Below are 22,832 nucleotides of genomic sequence, written 5' to 3' on the forward strand. Positions count from 1 at the left end.
TAAGGTCAGCCGCTGTCTAGAGTGGCATGGAGGGCAAAGATAATGGGGAGAAATGCGACCTGGATTGACTGCCAGTGGTACACCCTTTGCAAGCACTCTTCCGATCACCTTTTGTGTGTCTGATGCACTGCTATATGGTCCTTTACAAACTAGAGATTTGTGTCTCCATCATCCAAGAAAAGCAGTCACGTAACACGTAGGATATTGCTTTTCAAAGTATTTTTATTTTAACTGGGTTACTGGTTTATACAAGAATGCTACGGCACGCATACTATGAGGCTTCACTAGAGAACTGGCTGAAAATTCTCCTGTTAAGAGTTAACCAAGGGAATGTTTTACTTTCTACTGAATATGTGAAATGAGCAATTAGAAAGCGCTTTCAATGTCGACTGGCTAAGATTTCGGTTCCGCTAGTAGAGTAACCAACTACGACGTGTCGTTAGGGACCACATATTACGGCCATGGACTTTTGTTTCACTGAATCTTTTTTGTGTTGTGTTGTTTATTCTTTATGAAAGAGAACATAAAATAAGAACATCTGACATTGCACATCGCAATGAAGAGGAAACAGTCATAAGTACAAGTTACATTGAGAACCTGTGAGGCCTGTTGTGGATCTGATCCTGGGTTGGGCAGAGGATGGGAGTTTCGCAGGTATCTGATGGGCGGGGGAGTATGTGGAAAAGTCTCCAGTGTAGTGCAGCATGAGGTGCGCTTAGAAAACGAGGATCCGTTCGAAGGGGGAGATATGGCGAGGGGCCTAGGTCTGTCTGGTAATGGGTAGAGTTCAGGGTAGTTTGGACTCGCTACGAAGGTGTGCATCTGTTAACAGGAGGGGGTAACGGGTGCGGACCAGAGAGTTCCTGGTAATTGTTCCTGACTCTCAAAAGGAAAAGGAAGAGGGGGAATGGGGAGGAGAGTTCCATAATAGCGATACGTGGTGCAATGTACCTGCTCTTGAGTATTCCATCAGAGGACCAACAGAGTAGGACCAACAGAATAAGAGGTTGCGTAAACAATTAGAAGGAAGAACACTGGGTTGTGAAGGTACTCTGTAATCAGAAGTCCCAGGGTTGAGGATGATTGGGGGGAGGGTATGTAGGAGGATGAAATACGTGGAAATATGTTCCTCGCTGAAAATGGTACGAGGGGGAGATTGATTGCGGATGGGAAAATACTTCGATGGGTGTGTGGGTCACGGGTGATTAGAAACAGTCAGAGGATACAATGCAAGGGTAGTGTGAGTAGGCCGTATGTTAGGTGGTGTGTGGCAGGGTGTGTGCTGGGGTAAGACGGGAAAAGGGAGGGATGGTGAGAAAGCAGCTTGGTGAAGGGTGGAGAAGAGGAGGTGACCAAGGGAGGGCGGAAGGGTGGGGGGATTGAACCCGTAGGGAGTAGGTTGGGGAGTGAGAGATGGGTGGCTATTATTCCTCCATCTGAAGGAAGGAGGACCAGGTATGTAGGAAGACATCAGTTTTGTCATGCAGGTTGTGAATGATGTGCTCATAGGTTGCTGTCTGATACGTAGCCATGAGCTATTCATCATTGGGGGTTGGGTTGGGGTGGGGGGATGGAGAGCGCCAGTGCTGAAGTATGCAGAGTTTGGCCGTATGAAGAAGTCGGGAGTGTGGACGAGTCAGGGCAGCGGAGCCCGTTTCTTCATCCAAGAGGATCAATGGGCGGGACAGCAGAGTTTGGAGGGGTATAGTCTCAATTGATGTTCTCCCTACAGCCACCCAGAAGGGCAAGGTAGAAGGACAGTCACATATGATATGCACTAAGTCGCATCGAGCGTGAGGACAGCAACAGCAGTTGACGTGGGGCAATAGGCCCGCTGCACGTAATTTAACTGGTGTCCAGTACTAGTAAGTGTTTTGAAGAGGCAAAATTTCATCTGTGCTTCCCATGCACCACGGTCTGTAGCTTCTATATCTGCCCAATCTTCCAGGCAGCAAAAGGAAGCGTCTAAGTGGTATTGGATGCTGGTGCAGGGGGGGAGATGGACCGTTAACATTGCCAGAGGAGAAGTGGAACTTGGACCTGCTGGAGTTGGAGCTCATGAGTATCTGGCAAGTATCTATGTCTACACTTTGGCATGTGGTCAAATCTGCCCCATTAAGGAGAAATCACTTGTTTACAGTTCACATGGCACACTGGTCTCTGAAGAGACTGATGAAGTTAGGACCGAGGAGAAGGTGCTGTCTGAAGTGTGGTCTAGAAGAGACTGATGATGTCCATCCATTCTGGCAGTGTCCGAAGGTCCAACTCTTCTGGCAAGAAGTGGGTAAGATCTTATCAGGCATATTTAAGAGGGCGATCAAGCTAAGCCTGGCTTTAGTCATATTTGCCATCTTGAGGGGTGAAGGGCCCAGAACTAAATGGGAGAAATACCAGTCACAGTTAATTTTTATTCTGGTGTTGGTTGCACGCAGAAAAGTCTGTAGGAAATGGATATCACTTGAGGCACCGAATGCATTAGAATGGGCTTGGTCGGCAAGAAGGACTTGTAGATTGGACTGTGCAGATGGGACTTGGAAGAGAATGAGGATGTTGGGCAGTTTTCAAAATAACTTTCTGGAATAGAGGTCCAAGTATTAAAGACAAAACAACATGGAGAGGAGTACAGAGTGAAACTCTGGAAACCCCAATATGTTGTAGGAGGCCCAATGGCAGGGTAGCACCCTGTAGGGAAAAACATCCAGACAGTAACAATAATGCTTATGTGCCTCTTCTCTTATTAGGACTAAAAAAGAAAAGAAAAAAAAGAACCCATTGTGGCGGGTCTTTTGTCTCATGGAACATGAACGCTAGCTGTGAAAGATGGAGGGACAGGGCATAGAGGGGAGGCCCAGGCTGCCGCATGAGCAGCGAGCCATCAAATTGGTACTTGCCACCTGGGGCCGAGAGGATCCCCATATGAAGAAACGTATGTTTTTGTCTATGGGGCGTAATATAGGGAGGGGGGTCAACAGAGGCAGCATGCCAAGGACATACGTAAAGCGAAGTAACGTCACCATGCACACGGCTTGAACCCTTCCCAATAGGGAGAAGACTAATTGCAACCATTTGGCAAAGTCCTGCCACATTCTTGCAAGCAGGGGGGTCTAAGTTGTCTGTTACGATGTGTTCTAGACCTCTGTTAATGTAGACCCCCAGGTACTTAAGGTGGGATGGTTTCCAGCTGACTTGGAGGTTTGTTATGGCAGTTTTCCTGGTTATTCGGGAAATGGGCAATGTTTCACTCTTGTCCCAGTTACCTTATAGCTCGACAGCATTCTGAAGTCAGTGAGGATGTTCCTGAGCTTTGGGTTAGAGTGTGGTTGGTCAGTCAGAGTAAGCAGTAGGTCATCTGCGTATAGATAGATTGTGGTTTTGCCTCCTGGTATGGGTATGCCCGATTGGTGGGTCACGTCGGATGGTGGCCACCAGGGGTTCGATGGCTAGGAGAAATAAAAGGGAGGCAAGTGGGCATCGGGTCTGATAGGAAACCCCCACAATTCAATTGTGCCTTGGGTGAGTCATACAGCTAACGTACCTTGGATGTGAAATTAGCGCCCAGGCCAAAGTGACATAGGACCTCAAACAGGTAACACCATTCTATCCTATTGAACGTTTTTCCATTTCCAGAGACAGGGCAATTGTCTCACTATGCTGGTCTTTGGTCAACCACAAATTATACGCCAGGGTATGGAGGTGGTTTCTGGAATTTCAGCCGGGTACGAATCCCACCTGCTTAGGACGTATGAGCGATGTAGGCGCATCACAAGCACTCCTGCCAGTATTGTGATATCACCATTCAGGAGCGATATTGGTCTTTAGCTGCCAAATAGCAACAGATGCTTTCCTGATTTGGGGAGCACTGCAATGGTCGCTCTGTTGGAGATGGGAGCAGAGGGAGACAGATTTCTCTGTGTCCCGAAAGGCTTATATAAAGTATCCACCACGTCTGCTCCAGGGCATTTATAGAACTCTGCAGGGAATCCATCTTTGCCAGGTGCTTTATAATAGGGTTGTTTAGTTATGGCCTATGCCATTTTGTCTTTGCTGATCTCACCTTCCAATATGTGCCTGCCTTCATTAGTGTGTTTGGGTAAGTGTATGCTCTCCAAAAATTTGGAGAGGCATACAGGATCTACCGTGGTTTCAAGGGTATAAAGAAGTGTGCAGATCAAAGGCACAGGAATGGAATATGTTGTCCCAGGTGACTGCTATGAATGACTGTAAAAAGAGGGCCTGAACAACAGTACCATAGAACACATTAATAGGAACCATCAACGTAACCATGAATACAGAAACACCAGCAAATATGCATACTTATACAAAGTATACATCAGAAACAAAGAAAACAGGAATAGAAAGGTCCGGGATAAAGAGAGCGCCTAGGAAGAATAAATGGGCTAGGGAAGTAACAGATTAGAGACATTTCTAAAACAGTTAGTACTTGAGACAAGGTTTGACAAATGTATTTATTTAGATTATACATAAAAAATAAAATCTGGGCTTAGATAAAAGTAAAGCTTATTTTAACAGATAAAAGACAAAGTTGTGGGCTGGTTTCTACTTTGACACATGTAGGGCTGTTTCCTTGCCACATCTTAGTTGGAAAGAACAATCACCTCAACATTCAGTGAGAATAGATTTACTCTGTATTTCTCATTTTAAAATGTTAGATGTGGTCATTTCATTCAGTGAAGTATAAAAGAAGCCATTTTCTTTAAAATGTATGAAAGACAAAGTAAAAGGTAATAAGACTATTTCAGTAGTAACATGTGATGCCTGGAATCTGGTCACTCTTGGAAGCCAGTTTACTAGGCTGGTATCTTGTCTTCAACCTGATCTGAAAACTCAAATGGTTTACTTCATTTTAAAAGTCTTGCCTTTATTCGACATCCTTATTACTAAGTAATGCTCACTGTTGAATACTCCACAATTTATAAATGGGGGCTTATATTGTACTTCTATGTAATCACAATTTATATCCATAATAAAGTGGCATAAAATTTAGTTTTCCTCCACATCAAAATGATATCATTATAGTTAAGATGTACATGTTTAAAAGATACAGTACACAATATAAAATGACTACAATTTCAAAACAAACGCGTTTACCTTGTCAAAGTCACAAAATACTAGGTGACTGTATGGCTTAAGTGTAACTAGAAACCATAAATATTTGATTCAAGAGGTCATCCTGGGATGGTGGGAATAATGGAAATTAAGATGGCTACAGAAATCAAGGGCATCCAGAAATGCTACTCATTTTCATGAGGGAGAACAAGAGTCTGGAAGTGGGCAGAAATGAACATTAGAAACAGACAAAGATGGTTCATCTTTCTTAAACATAGATTTTTTTTTTAATCCAAAGTGAGACTGATCCTGGAATGCATAAACCTTCAATAGGTTACATTTTGGGAGCATCTAGAATAGCAATAGTTCTAAACATAGAGGAAGAATATTGCCTCTGAATTCATCAGACATTGCTCCTAGCTGCTGGGGGCCAGGGAAGGGGCAGAATTATGTCTGCCCTTTCCCTTATTAACTCATTGCGATTTCTAAACTGGTATGATGGATGCAGCTTTTCTAAGGTGGTAAGCCGACTTTGTCTGTCACTGAGTGACCTATTCCATAAGGGTACAGTGAGATCTATTGAGTGCCTTACAGACTTTGGTTTACCTGGGATCAATGCCTTCTGAATGAGACAATTGAACCATTGAGCTACAGAGAAGACAAAGGTGGCTGGTCTGAGAAAACGGACGCCTACAAAATGTTTACTAAAAAGCTAACAAGCCAAGAAGAGAATATCCGTTATCTCTATTACATAAATCACTGGGAAACACAAAAGTATTTCAAACACATCTAAACGATCAACTGGGAGAAGGAACTGGGTTTAACATAAGCAGAATGGTGCACCATCCACAGGTTCTCATCAAAAGAAAAATTCATATAAGATACTTTTAAAGTTGGAACTTCACCCTGGTACCATTCAGACGGATGTTTGGGGTTCAGGTTAAAAAAGGTTGCAGAGACACTGGCTCCAAGTTACATATGTGGTGTTAATGTAAATGTATACAACCATTTTAGAAAGAAATCCTGCCAAATATTAAAGATACTATCAGATTATATAAGCTATCAGAACTAGTTCATACTGTAACTTTCTATTTCTTAATAACATGTTCGATGGTATAGTTGTTATCTTGTGTTACATAAAATGCTAATAAAAATGATGAGGGTATTAAAAAAACCAAAATGGTGCTTGACCATTGAATCTTGTTACTAGGCAACTCAGATGAGAATGAAGATTTCCCATTCGAGGTTGCGCAGACCGCCAGCCAAGAAGGTCGCCTGACTTGGGAGCTCCGCAAGCCGTCAGACGAGCTTTCCGACAACTGACCTCTTTTGCTCTCCTAAAAGAACAAAGCGTCGCTGAATGTGCCCGAACTCTATTGGGTGACCGTAGAGATACTTTTTTTCTCTTACCAATGTTGTTCTTCAGCATCGCCGTCATGCCTGCGCGTCTCTTTCTCACAGCAGACACCATTTTGTTTTAACAAGTGCTCCTATGATTCTCCCGTCAAATGTTGTATATTTCTCTAAGCAAGGTTCTACTGGTCCTGTTCTGGATTTGGACATTATAATGAGCAGTGAATACCCAAAGTGCATCTTTTAATGGAGATTTGACTTTCTTATATTATTTGAACGCTCCTTGTTCTGATCTCCAATTGCGAATGACTCCTTTGTGTAATTCCATGGATACTTTGACCCAAGAGCAGGTGGCCTATTACCAATTTGCACTTCACGTCTCTTCAAGATCATTTTTGCTGTCTTTTAGAGTCTTTGAGCTAACTGCTTACAGTTACCTTACTGTCTAAGTGGTTACAATTGTTTTTATGGGCAGAATAAAGAAATATACAAGTCCTTGTCAAGTGGTATCCCTCACAAAAAATGTTCACTCTTTTTTAAAGCTGCAACTAAGCCCTGTTGCTAACACCTTTTCTGTGCCAGAAATGTGTTCTTCATCTTCATCCTCTTCCAAAGCTGGACATGCTGTTTCTATGTCGGCTTATCAAAGGGTCAAACTGGATCCAACTTCTCCTGTTAAATCTCCTTCACCCATTTCCCTTGAAATTGTTTTGGAAGAAATACGTGCACTCCGTCCATTTGTTGAAGAAACTAACTCTAGGATGCAAACATTGTATGACAAATGGTCCGAAATGGAAACAAGAGTGTCATCGCGGGAGCAACTATTAGTGATATACAGGATGAAGCAATCAAAATATCTGCTTTGGAGAAGAAGTGGAAACTTTGAAAGCACATACTGAAGACCTGGAAAATAGAAATTGACGTAATCATCGTATTTATGGTCTACTGGACGGTCTTGAAGGCATAGACTCAGTCGCCTTCTTTGCTTCTTTTGTGCCTCAGTTGCACTTTATGTCTTTGTATATTCAGAGCTCTCATCGACTAGGACAAAGTCCTCAACAATCCTCTTCTCCACCTAAACCTAGAGGAGTGATTATTTTCTTCATTGAGTTCAACAATTTAATATAGGTTCTCACTGTAGTGAATTCTAAAAAAAAACAAAAAAACAATTTTCTCTGGAGGGAAGCAAAATCGTCACATCAGAGGATGCCTACTGTATTATTTCTTTCCTCTGTATTATTCGTCCGTTGATGCATTCCACTCCCTAGATGTGCTTCACCCTGTGCGGTCATCGACCCCACCTTATTGTTCATCCTTATCAGGTATGTTTATACAGTCATCACTGGTTGACATGGACTGTCTCTTCTTTTCTGTTCTTCCTCTCTTTCCCCTCACTTTTCTCCCTCTGTTTTATTTAACTTATCTTTTCATCTTTTTATCTCCTTTTATATTACTCCTATTTCTGTGACATCTCTGGTTTTGGAAGGCCTTTCCTTTGTATTATTGTTGTTAAACGCACCATTCAGAGTTGTTTTGTGGAATGTCAAAGGATTTATTAATCAAATAAATAGATAATTCTGTCACACTTAGCTAAATATAACCTGGATCTTGTTCTCCTTCAAGAGATCCACCTATATGAACTTGAAGCTCTGAAACTTAAGCACAGATGGGTAGGTTATTTTTCTTTTTTTGCATCTCCTGCTTTTGCCAAGAAAAAGGGAGTGATACTTTTTTGGAGTAAGAAATTAAGATTAAATATTTTGTCCCAGGAATCTTAACCTGAAGGCAGATGGTTATTTGTTAAACTAATGGTCAATGATATACCTTTAACAGTTGGTAATGTTTACAGACCTACGCAACAAGATTGTTTATTTTGGCTTACTGTCACTAAAAATGTTTGCAATATGATGATAACTTTTTTTTATTGGAGATTGTAATCAAATAATCAATCCCTTTATTTATCGCCAGTCTCCAGTCACATTTATACCCCCAAAAGACGCACTAGCAATTTAGTTCATTCCTTACCCAATGTCACCTTGTGGATTATTGGAGGCTGTGTAATGGTTCCAACAGAGAATTTTCCTTTTTCTCTCCCCACATGGATCTTTATATAGACTTGATCATATATTTATTTCTAAAATACTTTCCCAAATCCTTATTAGTTCCACTATTGAACTTAATGTGATTTCAGATCACGTCCCGGTCATTACAGATCTTGATTTGCTCCAGATACATTCCAAATGGAATAGATGGAGATTTAATAATTCACTCTTGCTTGGTCCTGTTTTTTTCCTTATCTTTTAACATGTTTGCAGACAAATTTGTCAACATTCACACGAAGACCGATACTTAGCCTCAACTGTTATGGGGTACGGGGTACTTTTAAAGCTGCAGTCCATGGACATATTATTGATTTTGTTTCAAAAAAGAAAAAAATCTAGAACAAACAACATCAATCCCCCTTAGCTAATATTACGTTTTTAGAACATCAGTATTACTCTTCCTCTGCTGCACCCAATTTACACAAGCTTATTTGGGCAAAATTACATTTTAATAAAAAATCTACAGATAGAGCTTCCTCTATTTACTTCGTAGTAGTGCTCGCTACTATGGAGGTCACAATAAAGTTGGAAAACTCTTTGCTAATTATTTAAAGATTCAGAAACAACAACATACCCTTGATTCTATAATAACTGATAAAAAGGATACGGTCTTCAAAGATAATTACATTTTGAATGAGTTTAAGTATTACTAAAATCTGTATAGTCGTGAATCACCAACCCATATATCTCAGATAGAGGCTTATTTAAAGGAAGTTAAGAACCCTAATTATGGGCAACTAGATTTCTCTTCTCTAGAAAATATTTCCTCATTAGAAATTCTCAGAGCACTCCAATCCCTTAAAAAGGGCAAAACCCTGGGACCTAATCTAATATCTTACTTCCTAAATTACAGCTTTTTCAATTATTTTCTAATTCTTGATCGGCTAGTGGTACTTTTCAAGAGGTTACTATTGGTTTTATTCATAAAGAGGGCAAAGATCCAACTTTATGTAAGAATTAAAGACCAATTTCTTTGGCTCATGTAGATTTTTGATAAACTATTAGCCTTTCATCTTGACCCTTCTTTACCCTAAATAATATGTAAGGAGCAGTCTGGGTTTGTTAAAGGCAGGCTAGCATCTGACAAATCTAGATTATTTTTTAATGTATTTAATAAAGCTATATCCTCTAGCGGCAATTTCTATAGATGCACAGAAAGTGTTTGATCGTACAGACTTGCTCTTTTTTTTTTTAATAAAAACATTATCCTGGCATAGATTGGGTCCCTATTTCATCTGGTTTATTTCTCTTCTCTACAAATCTCCCATGGCATCTGTCCTAGTTAATGACAAATTTTCCAGCTACTTTCCTTTGAGCTGTGACATTCGTCAGGGATGTCCTTTACTTCCCCTATTATTTATTTTAGCTCTTGAACCCTTTTTATCACGTATTCAAGATAATAATTGAGGGATCTCCATATGGTGATAACCACTTGAAACTTTCTGCATACGCAGATGATATTCTCCTCTTCATTTCCAATCCTGTCAATTCCGTATCTGCTTTGCTTCACGAAATAGCTCAGTTTTCTTCGGTTTCAAGATATAAGAAACTCAGATAAAACTGAAATCCTTCCACTCACTAAATTCTGTTTGGCACTCATTTCTCAGCACAGGTTTTTGTTGGAAGACAACCAAGATTAAAAATGTGGGTATTTGATTTACTCCTTCCATTACGGACTCTCTTATTGCAAATACATCTGATTGTTGAATTAAAGTGGATAAACGCCTTTCATCTTGGAACCCTTTGTACCTGACAGGGCGTCGTCATCTTGATTCCATCAACATGATGATTTTACCATTCATTTTGTATATTTTCTCTATTGTAATGATTTATATCCCAGTCACATTTTTAAAGAAATTAGAGTCCCAATTATCCAAATTTCTCTGGAATAATAAAAAATCTAGAATTTTGCATTCTCATCTTCGAAAACCCTAGCAGGAAGGTGGGGCTAGTTTTCCTGATTTTCGGCTGGATCATAAGGCTTTTTCCTTAAAACAGGCTTCTCAGTGGATCTCTTTAGTACGATCTTCATTACCCCTTTATAGTTGGATATTAAATATTTTCTTCTTCCATTTTCTCCCAGAGAAGTTTTATTCTTTTCGTCTAATACTTCAGTCATCTCTTCTCTACTTCTTAAAAATATTTGTAATCTCTTAAATCTTTATTATCAGTCTCACAATACCACTCATGACTCTTTCCTATATTCTTCCCTTTGGTATAATACGCTTATTACCCTTAACAACAAACCTTTGTTTTGGAACTCCTGTAGACAAAAAGGTATAATATGGGTCAAATATATAACTCCTAATGATACTCTTTCCTTCTCACAATTCCAACAATTTTTTAGTTGCCCTACTTCCTTTTTACCATATCTTTTTCTTGTAAATATTCTTCTGGATCTTCTTTATTCATTACCTACTTCTTCATTATCTCAACATAACAGTCCTCGCTCTGCTCTATTCTTACTTCCATTCCAAAAGTGTCGCTCATTTACAAACTTCTTTGCTCTCCTAATCTGTCAAGATCTAAAACTAAGGTGGCATCTCAGTGGGAATCAGATTTGGGATGTACCTGGAGTATCTCATTTTGGAATAAAATATGGGACTGGTACATAATATAGCCAGAACAGTGTCTACCACACAATCATTGTTCTTTTTATACCACAAACTTTATTTTACCCCCAATATAACTGCTAAATCTTCCAAAAACTCAAGTGCCAAATGTTGATCATGTAATCACCCTAATGGAGATCTCATGCATCTATTATTTCATTGCCCTCTTACCTGTGCATTTTGAAAAAAAGGTTTGATCCCAAATGTTATTAGATTTATTGTTAGCCCCGGCCTTTCAATAAATTACCCTAAATTGAAAATCTTCACCTAATATTTCTTGTAAAGCCTGGTGGTATAATATTTGCCATTAACATAGACTTGGCACTGTCTTTACTTCACTGTACTGTCTACTGTTAAGTATTTATATTGGTTACCATCAACTTCTTTTGTAGATAATGTTGTTCATAAACATAATTGTTTCTCATCTGAAAACTTAAAACCACCATAAGAAACTGTATTTCTCGGTCATTGTTTCACATTGTTATCAACTGTTATTGACTTATATTTCATTATTTTTATTAATTTATTATATAATGATTCAGGTTGCATTGTATGGGTCTTCCAGCTAATCTCCTTTCTTTTCCCTTCCTCTTCCCTTTCTTTTTCTCTACCCCCTTCTTTATCACCTAATAACCTTAAAATGTTAAACAGCTTTCTCTTATTTCCAAAATGTGTGCTGACATTTATCTTTGATTATATTAAGTATTGTTATTCCATGTCTTGCTAATGTTATTTCTACATAAAGGTGCTTTACGTGAAGAAAAAGATTTTCCGTTCACTACCTTACCAAGGAGGTTGTTGGCAGCCTGCTACTGACAGTGGGGCTGATGACAACCAAGACCTGGAAGTTATTGAGTTCTCTACAAATTTCTATGTCATGGTCCAAAATATGGATCCCATATGCTAAAGAGAAACTCACTGCCACAGTATGCTATACAATAATCAAACATGGGTCTTTGTCAGTGGTGAATGATTATAACATCTAGATCCCTCTGTGACAGATTATGAAGTTGTGATTATTTGGAATCTGACTATTTAAACTGTAATCTCCGGTCGCTCTGCTGGATGTAAAACAATTATCTATTTACACTATAACTGTTTGATTTTGTTATATAGAAAACAAAACATTGACAAATGAAGTTGTTCAAAATAAATAGGTCTACAGAGAATGGACTTTCACCAACAAGAGGAAGCCAAACTGCCAGCCCTAAACTATTTCTAAAACAAAAGGTTCTGAAATCTTTCCACTGATTTTCTGCGATATCTTCATACATGCAATACATCACAAGTACAAACTCGGGGATCTGTAACAGTGAAAGGCATGGTCTCATCCCCAGCGAAACTGGGCTGCTGTAGGCTATAGTCATAAAAAAGTATTGATTTCAAACAAAAGTGATCATAAGGGTTTGAAAAAAAAAAAAAAAAACTGAAGATACTATTAAGAAAAAGGGCTGCAAGTAATTTTCCTGAAATGTCTCCAGCCCTCTTACTAATTCTTCATCCATTACATAATACCTCACATACCTCCCCCTAACATTTTTTCTGACACTTCCATAAACAACTTAAAATCCAATTAAGTATCCACATCAGCCAGGCCTTAAATGATGTGCATCTGAAAACACATCAGCAGTTTCTCCTCTACAGTCAATATTAATGCATTCATCAACAATCTATTATTTAGTCAGCTAAAACGAAAAGTGGACGAAACAAAATTCAAACTACAGGGTAAAGTAAACAAACAGTAAACTCTATAACCACTGCAACATGTTAGCAAGATTTACATCAGATGGAATAAAGGAAATCAAGAATATGGATTACCATACAAAATACCAATACGAAAAAAATAGTTTACATCTTTCAGTAGACACGCTAATGTAACTGTTTAATGCACATTCAAATACAGAGCAGTTATTGCGAAATCCAAAACATGCAATCCCTCGAATACACTTCATTTTATCATTCATATATTCAAGTTAATTAGTCAAAGAAAAACCATGTTAGTACATGCATCAGATACTTGTGTATAAAAGGATATGAGTGTATCAAAATTTTAATAGCGAATTTCCTGAATGGATTAAAAGGACTTATAAGGTACAAGGCAGGTGCGGCACTAAATCGAAATATTGTTTTTCCTCTGTTTAGTACTATAAATGTCTGTGGAGAAAAAGAAAAAGAAGTTGTAAAAGTAAACCTTAAACATCGACATTAAACTGCATTTTTAGACAACGTAAATAGGAAAAACAAGAAATGTATGTTAAGTTCTACAATTTTCGATTGCAGTTCACAGTGAAAACGTCAACATAGCAACATGCAGGTGAAAACAGTCAAAGGGTTTGCTATACAGACAGGAGAACACAGTTCAGATTATGAAACATTTTACATATTACTCTGACAGAAAAAAGTACAATGCAGTTCACATTGTAAACAATATATAATTCAAAAAAGCTAAATACCATTTTCTCCTGAACTGAATCATGCACTTCAATAATGTCCATTTGGAACACTAGCAAAATGCCCTAAATATACACTAGATCAAAGTTGATTTATAGGTACTAAACAGAGACAAATCCTAAAATTTTGCAGAAACAGTGCTTTTTAAAAATGGAGCCATCACTATTTAAACAAGATGGTCAAAGTCAAAAGGTCAGGCTGACAGACGTTGGACTATTAATGCTCGTTTTGTCATGGTTTTTTTATATCTTCATTTTTGGGGCAATATACAGACAACTACTGGCTGAAAGCAAAAATAGTATTTTGGTCTTGAAAAGCAATGCATCGCTGTAGTAGTTATTACCACTTGAGGTAACTACTCTGTGTGTATTTGTTCTTATGTAAAAGGGCGGAAGGCCATCACCGATAGTGAAGTCAGCCAATGGCTAGTGTAGACTGACCCACTGTGCAACGCTGTGTGCTGTAGGGGGTATGTGATTGACAAATGCTCAATGGAAGGCTGAAAGCTCCTATAAGGATATTACACACATTTTGTTTGTAAAACCAAACGATCTAGGATAACACCAGACCTAAAATGGGTATAACTATATTTGCATCAAGGTCTCAAAGCCCACGTACAGAAAAAAACAGTTTTATTTCTTTTTTTTTTATTTCAGAACATGCACCTTCTACAAGTAGCATGAGATATTTGAAATCTATATCCAAGAAACAGCATTGGTCATCTAGAATATTTCAAATACATTCCCCTGCATTTTTTCCTTTTTAGCTTTCAGATTGGAAACAGCACATCCACACTTTCCAAAAACAGATGACAAAATTTACTTTAATCTTTTTGAAATATCCCTTTGAAGGAAAATCTGCCTACAGTTCATATTCTTACAAGAAAAGAAGTGATAAACTGACAAGTATATTCCCAATATTGTCTCCCTCTCCAGGCACCTTACAACACCCAGTAGACACCTGCTCTGCTTTAATACAGATCACAATTTAAAAAACTCTTGCAGCACCCAAATACAAGTGGAGAGCATCACAAAGCACATCATTACTACCATAAGAGTTCTCTGAGGCAAGATTTCCGCCCTCAACAGACTACTCACACAAACTGCAAACTTTGGTCTCATTAATCCAGATTGGTATCACTAAGTTTGAGAAAGATAAGAAGTGAAGGAAATATACCACCACAAAAAGTCCAAAGATTACCAAAGCCTTCATTATTGATGATTAAAATCTTAATAGTATTTAAAAAAAAGTCTAGATTTGATGATTCCAAAATAAGTACAGAGCTCCACAAATTGTATTGTAATATAGTTAATAAAGTAACCCAAAGTATAAGTTGCAAGTGCAAACTTCTTTAATTTGTTTTTTTCCAAAGTAAACTGACAACACATTCCACCTAGAATAGTCTGCAAGAGCCCATTATGAGTTCAGCAGACCAACACAAGGGTTGTGTTATGACTATGCTGTCATTATTCTAGGTCAAAACACAAATAAATTGGTCAAGATCAGAAATTCCAATTAAATAACAGAGACCAAGACATAACCCAGATTGAGGTATTTTCCATTTTAAATACAATTTATACACTGTCCTAAATTTCCTACTCTAAACATTAATCAAGAGTCCTTGTAATGCAAATAAAGCCAGGACAATGGGCTTCAATCAGTTACCTCACCCAACTCTTTTTACTAAAGTAAATTCCGGTCCATTGAATGAAGGACTGCACAATAATTCACAAAACAGGAAAACGAGGAATCTAAACGTCAGGGCAAGGGTGGTCAAACATGTATAAATATCTGATATGTCAGTGTTACTGATAACAAAACTACATGTGGACATGTCAAGGACAGATGTGCAACCACTATATTGAAGATAGTACATCTTAGGTAAGTATACTGGGATTTCTTTTTATATTGCGGGTATGTTCATTGTTTTAGTACCTTTACATTTGTTGTACTATATATCACAGTTGAGTAGTTTTTTAAGTGTTTTTAAGTGACATAACGCTAGGTTTATGTGTATTATACACACACACACATATATATATATATATATATATATATATACACACACACATACACACACACACACCCATCCCTGATCCTTAAAAAAACCCTCAACTCTACCCATCCCTGCAGACCCCACCTTTTATCCCAACAATTCCGAAACCTTTAAAACCCATATATAGTGTATATGCATATATATATATATATATTTCCACTTTTTAAAAAAACAAAGGTTACAGGGACATTATAGTTAGGTTCTGAATTTACTTGCACAAAACCACAGAAATTCAACAGTTATAGTTAGTTATTTCAAGTAACCATAACTTGCACCCTTGCCATACACAGTTTTTTCTTCAATAATTTGACTGCTAATGTTTCATTAATATTTTCATTGACATTACAAAAGTTGTTACAAGTGCTGTAATATCTGGGGTAATTAGCAGTGCACGGCGATGGTGGGAGTTATAGTTACCTTAGGCTGCGAGTTATAGTTACTTGAAATAACTAACTAATACTGCTCAATTTCTACGGTTTTGTGCAAGTAATCCAACTATAACGTCGCTGTAACCTTTGTTTCTTTAGAGTGAATTTCTATGTTTTTTGTAAATGTAAAGTAATTTTCATTACTATACGTTAATCCAACCACCGCCCTCCCATGGTCAAAGCTGCAGGGCCTGCGGACAACGCCTTATAATCACCCAACCCAGTGACATGCACAGCCTTAGAACACGCACGGATGGGGTTGGCTGTAGGGCCTAGCCTGTGGCCAATCCCTGCAGCCAACCTCCCTAACCACCCAACCTTATGCTGCGCACGGCCTTTGGCCATGCATAGTGGATGTTGGCCGCAGGGCCAGTCTCTGTGGGTGTGAGAATAGGTAAGTGTGTGTGTCTGGGTGTGAGAGGGTCAGATTGCGCTCCAATAGATGAACGATCCATTCACCTCCACAAAGGATTTCAGATAGATTTTCAACATGGAATAGCAGAGGAAATGCACTTGCTTTCCTTTGCCAAGCCCAGGAGTTAGGATCATTTGTCCTTTCCAGAAGCAACTGGGGCACCTGCTACATTTTAGTTCTTCCTGTTGAGGTTTAATTTATGTGAAATGAGCATCAAGGTCAAACCGGTCCAGCCTCCTAATATATATATATTTTTTGGGGGGGTTAATGTGTGGTGCGACACCCCCCCCCACACCAATTTTGGCCATAGGGACCCCACTCCCCAGGGCCTGGCCTTTTCATATTCATTCCCTCCCCAGCCGATTTGGGCCTCAGTTACCGCAAGCAGGTGCTGAAAAAAAGGAGGGGAACAGAGGGAGGATCACAAACCATGTTTTACCCATTCATTTTTCCAGTGGAATAGCTGAACGGAATTGCTGCAGATTTGACAGAAAGCTAGATCTTGGTCAATAAACCATGCATTTTGTTGCTTTGGAGTAAATCCGGTTGGTAGTATTTGAGAAACTAAGGTTTACAGATATTGATATTTCACGGTGTGGAGGTCCAGCAGAGCTGAAAGATATCTAGATAAGCTCTGACTGTCTGCTAACACATCAAGAAAGATGTGGTGGCAGCCATCTTAGGACTTCGTCAATCTGTCCCCTTTTCTTGAACAAAGAAAAAAAAAAAACATGCACTGGGGCAAGGAGGAGATACTCTGCTCACCTAGGCCTGGCGGGGGGCAGAGAGACAATAAGTGCATTTTTATTTTTTTTTAATCTGTGCCGCAGATCCAATAAAAAAAAATGGCATACAAGTCTTTCATTACAATACACCCTCTCCCTCCTTTGGTGGGCAGAGGCCACAGAGACCCCATCCCCTGGGGCCATTTGCAATATTAACAGGAGGGGAGCATGCAGCTTTTTCTCCCCAAGCCTGTGTGCGACCCTGGGGATGCCATCCCCTGGGGCTATAAATTTTAGGGGAAGGGTGGGAAGCCCTCCTCCCCACGCACCTAGATTGGTCTCAGGGATCACAATCCCCAAGTCTCTATCCAAGCAGTGCCCCGGAGACCTCAAGCCCCTGGACACTGCAGTTTCCTGCCCCCACACTCTCAGCCAGGGTCGAACCAGGCAGCAAAAACAGCAAATTTTGCAATCCCAGCCCTGCCCCCATCCCGCATGCAGTGAGCAAGTGCAGTGTTTTACTGGGGGACTGACAGGGTGGCGGACAGTTTAACTGCTGGTAGGTACAGTTTTGTTGCTGTGGGCTAGCTGGCCACATTCTTGACTGCAGGAAAAAGGAACCACCGAAATGCAAAAACAAATGTTTTTAAAGCAGGCTTTTAAACCGTTTTGCATTGTTTATTTCTAAGCGTTGCAGGCCTGAAAGTGGCCGGCTGGTCCCCAGGAACAAAACTGGCCTCCACCAGCAGTGAAACTGGCCCTCACTATGCCAGCTCACCAGGGAAAAGCCCAATGCTCTGTAATGCAAGCCCAGGCAAAAAATGAAAGTTTGCTCCTGCCATCACGACAATGAGTGAGGAGCTGGCTGGGGCCGCATGGACTTTGCCACTATGGGGCTTCCCCACAGACCCCCGCAGCATGAATAAACAGTGTGGTTGCCCGGAGAAACCAAAAAAAATCTTAAAACAAAGGGGAAACAATGGAATTATAAATGGGCTGCAGGAACACAGAGCATCCCATTATACCCTGCAAGGGCTTTTTGTTAACATATTTCTTTCTGGGTGGTAAAGGCAGTGCTAAGCATTTTTTTTCATATTGCGAAAGGCTGCTGGGAGAGCAGCTTCCCCACAGGTAGATTAAAAAAATAAAAATAAAAAAAACAACTCAGTAAGTCTCCTATGTCATTAAATCCATGACCCCAGGAGACCTTATCATTTTTAAAGCATTCCTAGCGGAAGCTTTATGCTCTTTAGCTGAAGTGCAGGGCCCTCCTGAGTTTGTTTTTATGGAATCACTTTGAGGGCTGGAAAATGTTAAAAGAAAGACTCAAAAATATGCAGATTTATTTTTAACAAATGGTGATTTTTGGACAAAGACAATAGGTCTGCTTTATTTTTGTTGATATGCTGACCTCTTTCATAAAGCCAAAAGTCACACTTATTATTTTGGTGTTTTGACGCTTTGACAAAGTCAGTAGCTCTGCCTTACTTAAAATGACACTCTTTATATAGAATCTCACATAATCAGTTGTGCCCCCTGCAGGGGTCTGGGCACCAGGCACTGCACTCAACCCCTGCACGAGGGTTGGGTGCAAGACCTTGTCTGCAGGGGGTAGGGTGCTAGGCTCTACAACCAAGCCAACACAGCACACGGTTGTTGAAAAACTGCTAGGAATTCACTGAAAAAAAACAAGGTTAAAGTAACATTATAGCTCAGTATGGTAATAACTTACTTTACATTTAATTTTTAAAAATGTAGAAATTACCTGAAACTATAACTTGTGCAATGAAGTAACTAACTTGTGCCCTCATTGTGCACTATTATCGCCAATATTACATCACTCATTACATGTTCTATGATACTATTGACAACATCATTGTAAAATTTGAAGTGACATCATTGATGACAAAATGTTTCAAGGCGGGTGAGCAAGTTATAGTTAACTTAGGGCATGAGTTATAGTTACTAGCGATAACTATAACTGGTGAATTTCAATGGTTTGGTTGTCTAAAACATATGTTTTTTCTGACATTTTCACTCAACTATAATGTCACTTTAATCTTCGGTGTTGTCTATGAAATTAGATATATTTTCACACACAAAAGGGTTATAGGGATGTTAAAGTTAGGTTCAGATTTTACACATACAAAGACATAGAAATTCAGTAGTTATACTTATCTCAAGAAACTAATTTGTGCCTTACGGTAACTGCAACTCACACCCCGCCATGCACCGTTTTCTCCTCCATAATTTTATTGGAAATGTTACAGTGATAGTATCAATGATGTCATAGAAGATATGATGACTGGTAATTAGAAGTACACGGCAAGGGCGCAAGTTATAATTCCCTTGGGGAACGAGTTATAGTTTCATGAAAAGAGTGAGAGAGTGAGAAAGAGAGAAAGAGAAAGAGAGAAAGAGTGAGAAAGAGAGAAAGAGAAAGAGAGAAAGAGTGAGAAAGAGTGAGAAAGAGAGAGAGTGAGAAAGAGTGAGAAAGAGAGAGAGTGAAAGAGTGAGAAAGAGTGAGAAAGAGTGAGAGAGAAAAAGAGAGAGAGAAAAAGAGAGAGAGAAAAAGAGAGAGAGAAAAAGAGAGAGAGAAAAAGAGAGAGAAAAAGAGAGAGAGAAAAAGAGAGAGAAAAAGAGAGAGAAAAAGAGAGAGAAAAAGAGAGAGAAAAAGAGAGAAAAAGAGAGAGAAAAAGAGAGAGAAAAAGAGAGAAAAAGAGAGAGAAAAAGAGAGAGAAAAAGAGAGAGAAAAAGAGAGAGAGAGAAAGAGTGAGAGAAAGAGTGAGAGAGAAAGAGTGAGAGAAAGAGTGAGAGAAAGAGTGAGAGAAAGAGTGAGAGAAAGAGTGAGAGAAAGAGTGAGAGAAAGAGAGAGAAAGAGTGCGAAAGTGAGTGCGAAAGTGAGCGCGAAAGTGAGCGCGAAAGTGAGTGCGAAAGTGAGTGCGAAAGTGAGTGCGAGAAAGAGAAAGCGAGAAAGAGAAAGCGAGCGAGAAAGTGTGTGTGTGTAAGTGTGTGTGTGTAAGTGTGTGTGTGTAAGTGTGTGTGTGTAAGTGTGTGTGTGTGTGTGTAAGTGTGTGTGTGTAAGTGTGTGTGTGTAAGTGTGTGTGTGTAAGTGTGTGTGTGTGTAAGTGTGTGTGTGTGTAAGTGTGTGTGTGTGTGTGTGTAAGTGTGTGTGTAAGTGTGTGTAAGTGTGTGTGTAAGTGTGTGTGTGTGTGTAAGTGTGTGTGTGTGTGTAAGTGTGTGTGTGTAAGTGTGTGTGTGTAAGTGTGTGTGTGTAAGTGTGTGTGTAAGTGTGTGTGTAAGTGTGTGTGTAAGTGTGTGTGTAAGTGTGTGTGTGTGTTTTTTTGTTCTTATTTATTTTATTTTTTTTGCTCTGTCACTGCTTGAAGAATCACCCCAAAACTTTCCAGTTTTGAAAATTTCTTGAGGATATGTCCGACATTGCCAATGTTATTAGCAACATGAAAACGCTTTTCTTATGGAAACTAAGTCCTAAATATAACTACATACTGGCGACCACCAGTAGGTAATCTATACACACCATCATACCACTTAAGGTGTGATGTTAAGGTGCCATGAGGTAAATATTGCGATGTAAATGTAATTAAAACCTGATTACCGCAATGTAACCTATCACAATATACCTACATGTGATGTAACAACTGACAAGAAATCTAACTAAATACATACATTCAGACAACCCTCTTAAAGGTGTACAGTGACAAAAAAAAAAAAGGATTTACTTTACCCCAAGTGGACTCTGGCTCATAGGAAAATAAACAGGTCTCTGAAACATTACCGGTGTGAAGAAAACTGATGAGATTACATGTTAATGGGACTGGAGAGAGATCTGAAAATATTGCGAAAGAATAACACACTCTAGAAACTGTACTTCACAGACCAAAGTCTAATCACCTACACTCAAGTTACTAAGGGTTATGGAGGAAACGGGGGGTCCAGGGAGAGAGGACCTCGATACTTGTTGTCCAGACTAAATCTCAATAGTATGGTTAAGGTAAAAGGATATTTGTGCAGTACGGCGTATAAAACAGAAATCAGAACTAGGGCAAATGCTGCTGCTATGTGGGCCACTGAAGCACTTGTACGGTAGCGAGCAACACTGTGGGTTGTGAGTGGAAGAGTATTTTCTAGTGTTGTGAGCATTTATGGAAGGTGTTTTGCTGTGGTGAGTGACGATACAGGTGTTCTCATCTGATTTTAGCATGGAGGGTTTAATAGTGGGTTGGGGTAAAAAAAAAAAAAAAAAACATTGTTAAACAGTGCGCGCACAGTTTACATTAACCCAAGCACTTGAGGCAATTTTAAAGCAACCATGTTACCTAGTGGTGTCCATCCAGAAGAATACAACCACTGGGGCAGAATTAAGCAACTAGGGCATGAGGTCATTTAGATTGGGGGGCCATACATGGGGACTAAAGCAAAAAGGCAGCCACGACACCAACCCTGCCAGAAGGACAACGGGGTGCTGTGTGCATTTATACCAAAAAGTGGGGTGATGATAGAAGGCCAAGTGATACAACATGCACCATTTGTACAGTATGGATTCTGTCAAATGAGCAAAATCATGCAAAATGGGTGAAAGAAAAGTTGGAACACGAATACTAATTGCTGATAAGAGCAGCAGCCATGTAGCTTTTAAAGCAGGGATACTGCCTACTGCTGTACGAATACACCTGACTAAAGTAAGTGATGGAACTGCATTCGAGGTTTGCAACCGAGAAGACGGTACCAAATCACTGCAGCCTCAGACTTAACCTACTCCTGCTAGGCCAAAAGAGCCCAAATGTTTTAAAGATGATGTGCCCTCCACACACAGTTCTCAAAGGCAGACTAACAGAAATTAGGCGAGTTCTAACCGGGTTGTAGCCCATACATGAACCAGAGGGGACCCTGCACGTGCAAGGGTGAGATATGAATTGCTTGAAAGGTTAATACCGCAACTGACAAAGGTTGAAACAGCCATCCATGTTACCCTTATATCCTTACCCCTATATGCGAGCCTAAGACTCTTAAATCTGAAAGGCACTTGCTCACTCTAGTTTGCATCGAGTCATCCTGTTGACCTTATAGAATTTACTCCCAGACAGTTTCCACTTTCACCTATGGTAAGAAAGTTTCCTCTCAGGCGATAAAAAGTAACAATGTGGCAAAAGCTGAAGCTAAGACAGAGAATACTTACGTTCTCTGTGATTGTCATGCATTAAATCTTATTGTTTTGACAGCCATTCTGAATTCGATATTACCTGGTCAGCGGTGTTCTGCAGGGGGCTAAAAGGTGTCATAAAAATCGATGCAAGAGGGCGCGTCATGCCAAGGAAGATTGCAGGCTCTCCACAAACCCTCTCTATTCCATGCCTCAACTTCTTAAAGAGGATACTTACAGACCAACCTCTCCCCAAGTCGACCCATCTCCAATCTACCCCCCTCCTTACCCAACATGTGCCTAAACGTGGGCAACACTTCCTCAAGTATACTACCTACAACCACCCATTTACGGCTTCTCAACATCTACCTGGAACAGTTAATGCCCATCATAATCCTTAGTAGCATATAAAGGGGCCTCTGGAACCTTTCCCATCCGCCTTGAGTGGTCGTCCAGTTT

At 39.7% G+C, this 22,832-nt stretch overlaps 1 protein-coding gene across 1 annotated transcript in view; it reads right to left on the reverse strand.

The window, feature by feature from the left end:
* Window positions 1–22,832, reverse strand: part of SCN8A (sodium voltage-gated channel alpha subunit 8) — a 554,114-nt gene that overhangs the window by 351,963 nt on the left and 179,319 nt on the right. The window contains exon 3 of the mRNA XM_069230860.1: window positions 13,170–13,288. Coding sequence (XP_069086961.1) covers window positions 13,170–13,288 — 119 coding nt within the window. The remainder of the gene's footprint in view (window positions 1–13,169; window positions 13,289–22,832) is intronic.

The sequence above is a fragment of the Pleurodeles waltl genome, chromosome 4_2 (assembly GCF_031143425.1).
Source record: "Pleurodeles waltl isolate 20211129_DDA chromosome 4_2, aPleWal1.hap1.20221129, whole genome shotgun sequence".
Taxonomy (NCBI): Eukaryota; Metazoa; Chordata; class Amphibia; order Caudata; family Salamandridae; genus Pleurodeles; species Pleurodeles waltl.